The sequence below is a fragment of the Oryzias melastigma genome, unplaced genomic scaffold, assembly GCF_002922805.2.
Source record: "Oryzias melastigma strain HK-1 unplaced genomic scaffold, ASM292280v2 sc00375, whole genome shotgun sequence".
NCBI classification, from domain to species: Eukaryota; Metazoa; Chordata; class Actinopteri; order Beloniformes; family Adrianichthyidae; genus Oryzias; species Oryzias melastigma.
In genome coordinates, this window is record NW_023416972.1 from 27643 (window position 1) to 30807 (window position 3165).

The 3165-nt window shown below is 49.9% G+C and overlaps 1 protein-coding gene across 1 annotated transcript; it reads left to right on the forward strand.

Annotated features, from left to right (window-relative positions):
• Positions 1 to 692: 692 nt before the first annotated feature.
• On the forward strand, positions 693 to 2916 carry LOC118598360. The gene is made up of 2 exons (XM_036211021.1): positions 693 to 1480; positions 1608 to 2916. The coding sequence occupies exons 1-2, from the start codon at positions 730 to 732 to the stop codon at positions 2363 to 2365; spliced, it is 1509 nt and encodes a 502-aa protein (XP_036066914.1). The 5' UTR covers positions 693 to 729; the 3' UTR covers positions 2366 to 2916.
• The last annotated feature ends 249 nt before the right edge of the window (positions 2917 to 3165 follow it).

The following is a 3165-nucleotide window of genomic DNA, read 5'->3' on the forward strand; positions in this document are numbered from 1 at the left end:
TACCGCTGGTATCTGCAAAAAAGGCGAAGGGCCACACCGCTCTCCGCAGGGTGAATGTAAAACCGAGGTCTCGGCCGTTGAGCGAAAATGAAAAAGAGGTCCAGGCTGATCAAGAAGAATATAAAAGAGAAGAAGGACATGAAGTGGAAGGTGAAAAAAAAGATGAACATGCAAAAGAGGTTGACGACAAAGATGAAGAAGAAAATGAAGTGGAAGGTAAAGAAAAAGATGATAATGATGAAAAAAGCCATGATGCCTCTGCGCCATCTCGCTCTTCTGAAAGAGAGAGGAGTGCAGCTGATGAAACGAGAGCAGCCGACCCTAGCCACGCAACTGTGGCTGAGGAGAGAGGCAGCGCGGAACCCGCGCGCTCGGTTCACCCGGAGGAGAACGAGAACAAGATGTTCCAGGACGGCCTTTTGGTCGCAAGTAGGAGCAACGAAGAGCTACGCAACGCCATCCAGAGCATAGGCGGTGAGACGTACGTATCTTTATCAAATGCTATAGTCGGTCCCGCGGAGAATGGTTGTGACGAGGTTTTAAAAATTGTCTTTTGTGTCACCCCGGCTGTTTTACAGGAGCCCCTCAACTTGTTTTTCCACACAAGTCCACGACACGGCAAACGCAGACGCCGAGTACGCGGACCGCATTCAGTCGCTGCAGGTAGAAAAGGACGCCATTGTGTCTGAGACCAGCAGCAAGACCGTGTACGACGACATCAACTTGGTCATGTACCCTGACTACATGGAACCTTGCCCAACGGATTCCGTGAACATTCGCCATGTTTGTGTTCCAGTTGAACCATCTCATGCAGAGCAAGTCAAGTTTCCCGTCTTTCAGCAGTTGGATGGGCTCTCCTACCGGACGACGAGCTCCGAAGAGGTCCCGCCACCAGAGACGCGCAACGACGCTCTCGGGCAACTGGGGGATCAAAGTCATGCTGCAAGCTCAGACAACAGTGTGCACAGAGGGGATTTCCGTGTTGCGCCATGGAACGACTCTTCGGCGGTCCCCGTAGAAGGAGGCTCTTGTCCGGCATTCGGCACGAGGCCAGACAACAACGCATGCCACGGAAGCACCGAGGGAAGTGTGAGACAGCACGGCTCGGATGGAATTCCTCTGTCTACGGTAGAAAATCTAATCACTTGCCCGGCTTGTAGCCGTGTTTTCAACCGTGCACCAGTGTGCCAAGAGTATCTCCTGCAACTCAACCGACCTGTGCAGTGCCTCTGCGGATGCGTCCTCTGCACAATCTGCTACAGAGAGCAGGGAGGCTGTCAGAGGCACGGAGTCATCTCCAAGCACGGAGCCGTGAACTACACGGCGAACGTGCTCGCGGATCTACCGGAGATGGAGTCCGTAGGAGTTTGGGATCTCAAAAGAGAAGACGGTGACCGCATCATGCTGAAGGGCGAAACAGAGCAATGCGTTCAAATAATGTTGGCTGAAAGGACACCAGCTCCTGACGAACTCAAGCGAGGTACGTTTCACACCTTCCTCCTGCCTCAAGCTTAACCAGTCCCCCACCCTCCCACTAGACAAAAAAAAACTGACTCTATCCATCTCTCTCTTTGTCTCTCCTTTCTTCATTATGTTTCTTCACACAGCGTTCCAGACCGTGTTACAGAATCCAGCAAACGACATGTCTTTCGCCTACTGGGATAATCAAGTTTTGCCCGAGGAGGATGCCCACAGATATGTTTGCATCCCTCACGTCCCGGGCTTCTGGGACCACATGCTTGTGGGGAAATGGTGCCCAGCTAGCACCCAGGGGGTGATCGGGCCCGACTTGCTCCTGCCACGGCTGTTCGACGTGGACATGGGTGGCCATTCCTTCCACTGGTGCTGTTTCGTGCTGAAGGAAGATATCTTGTTGGTCGCGTGGTGCCGAAAGGACAACTCTCTCGTTGTTCCGCTGATCGACAGTTCTTTGAGGGAAATAGTTTCCCACACTGCGTTCCGGAAGATGATGTTCTATCTGCGCACGTGGATTGAAGTCCAGTACAGCTGGAGGAGAGACGCCGAACGCGTCAAAAGGAATGTCCACGCGGTCCTGGACTGCAAGCCATCTGAGGGACCCTCCATTGCCCACGTCGTCGCTCGACTCGCCGCACGAAGCGGAATGGAGAAAGCAGAGCCCACCGACCGACACCTGAGAAGACGACCGATTGCATTGGACACAGATGTGTTTTTTGCAAAAAACGCAGCAGCGGCCGCGCTGTTCGACTACAGGCCAAGGTTTCAGTGTGACTCGCAAACGCTCTACTTGAACGTGGCGGAGGAGTTCAGCAATTACCACTGTCGCTCTCATGACAATCTAGTGACTCAGCCCATTTGCACCTTCTTGGACAATGGCTACATATAATGTGTTTTCACTTGCTCTCCAATCCACATTGTATAAAGACATACTTCTTTTTTATTTGGTTTGGAGGTATACGGGAATACGGCTGCATATGGAGAGCGTTTTCAGAAGGTCGTGTTTTACCAAAACTATTTTAGACCTTACGACTTGCTATTGACTCAATAAAGTTTTTTTTTTCTTTTACTGTTGTCTTTCTACCTAACCTGTGTGCCATTATATTCTGAGAAAATACAGGAACTGTCCCTTCATGAAATGTTACATGTATTTGTCCTTTGTTCAATAAAATTGCTTTGACGTACATGGAGGCCTCTTTCTTGTATTTTAACCTCTTCTGTCTACATCTTTTTCAACAAACCAAGAACAAATCCAAGAGAAACTGTCCAGTAGTAATGTTTAGAATTTATTTTGTACAGGCTTTGTTAAAACACTTCACAGAATGCTATTCCGAATAAGAATAGCAGAATAACAGCAAAGAAAAAGAAATAGACCTTTACAAGGTCAAAAACCTTGAGGCTTATTTTACATTTGTTCCCAATCACAAGAAAAAAAAAAAAGGCAAAATGACAATGTTGTACAGCTATCACACAAGCCCGTGAGGGTGTCTCTCACTCAGCGGGCCATGTTCGTAAGCAATGCTGGCATCTTCCACCGTCGTTTTAGACACCGGTTCCCTCGTGTCGTCGAGGTCTCTGTGGACGTTCAGCGCAAGCACTGTCCTGTTTATCTTGGCCGAAGCGTTGAGCTGAAGTCCAACGTTGTCGGACAGTGTGTCCACCGCGCCGACGAGCCTGACGGCGTCGATG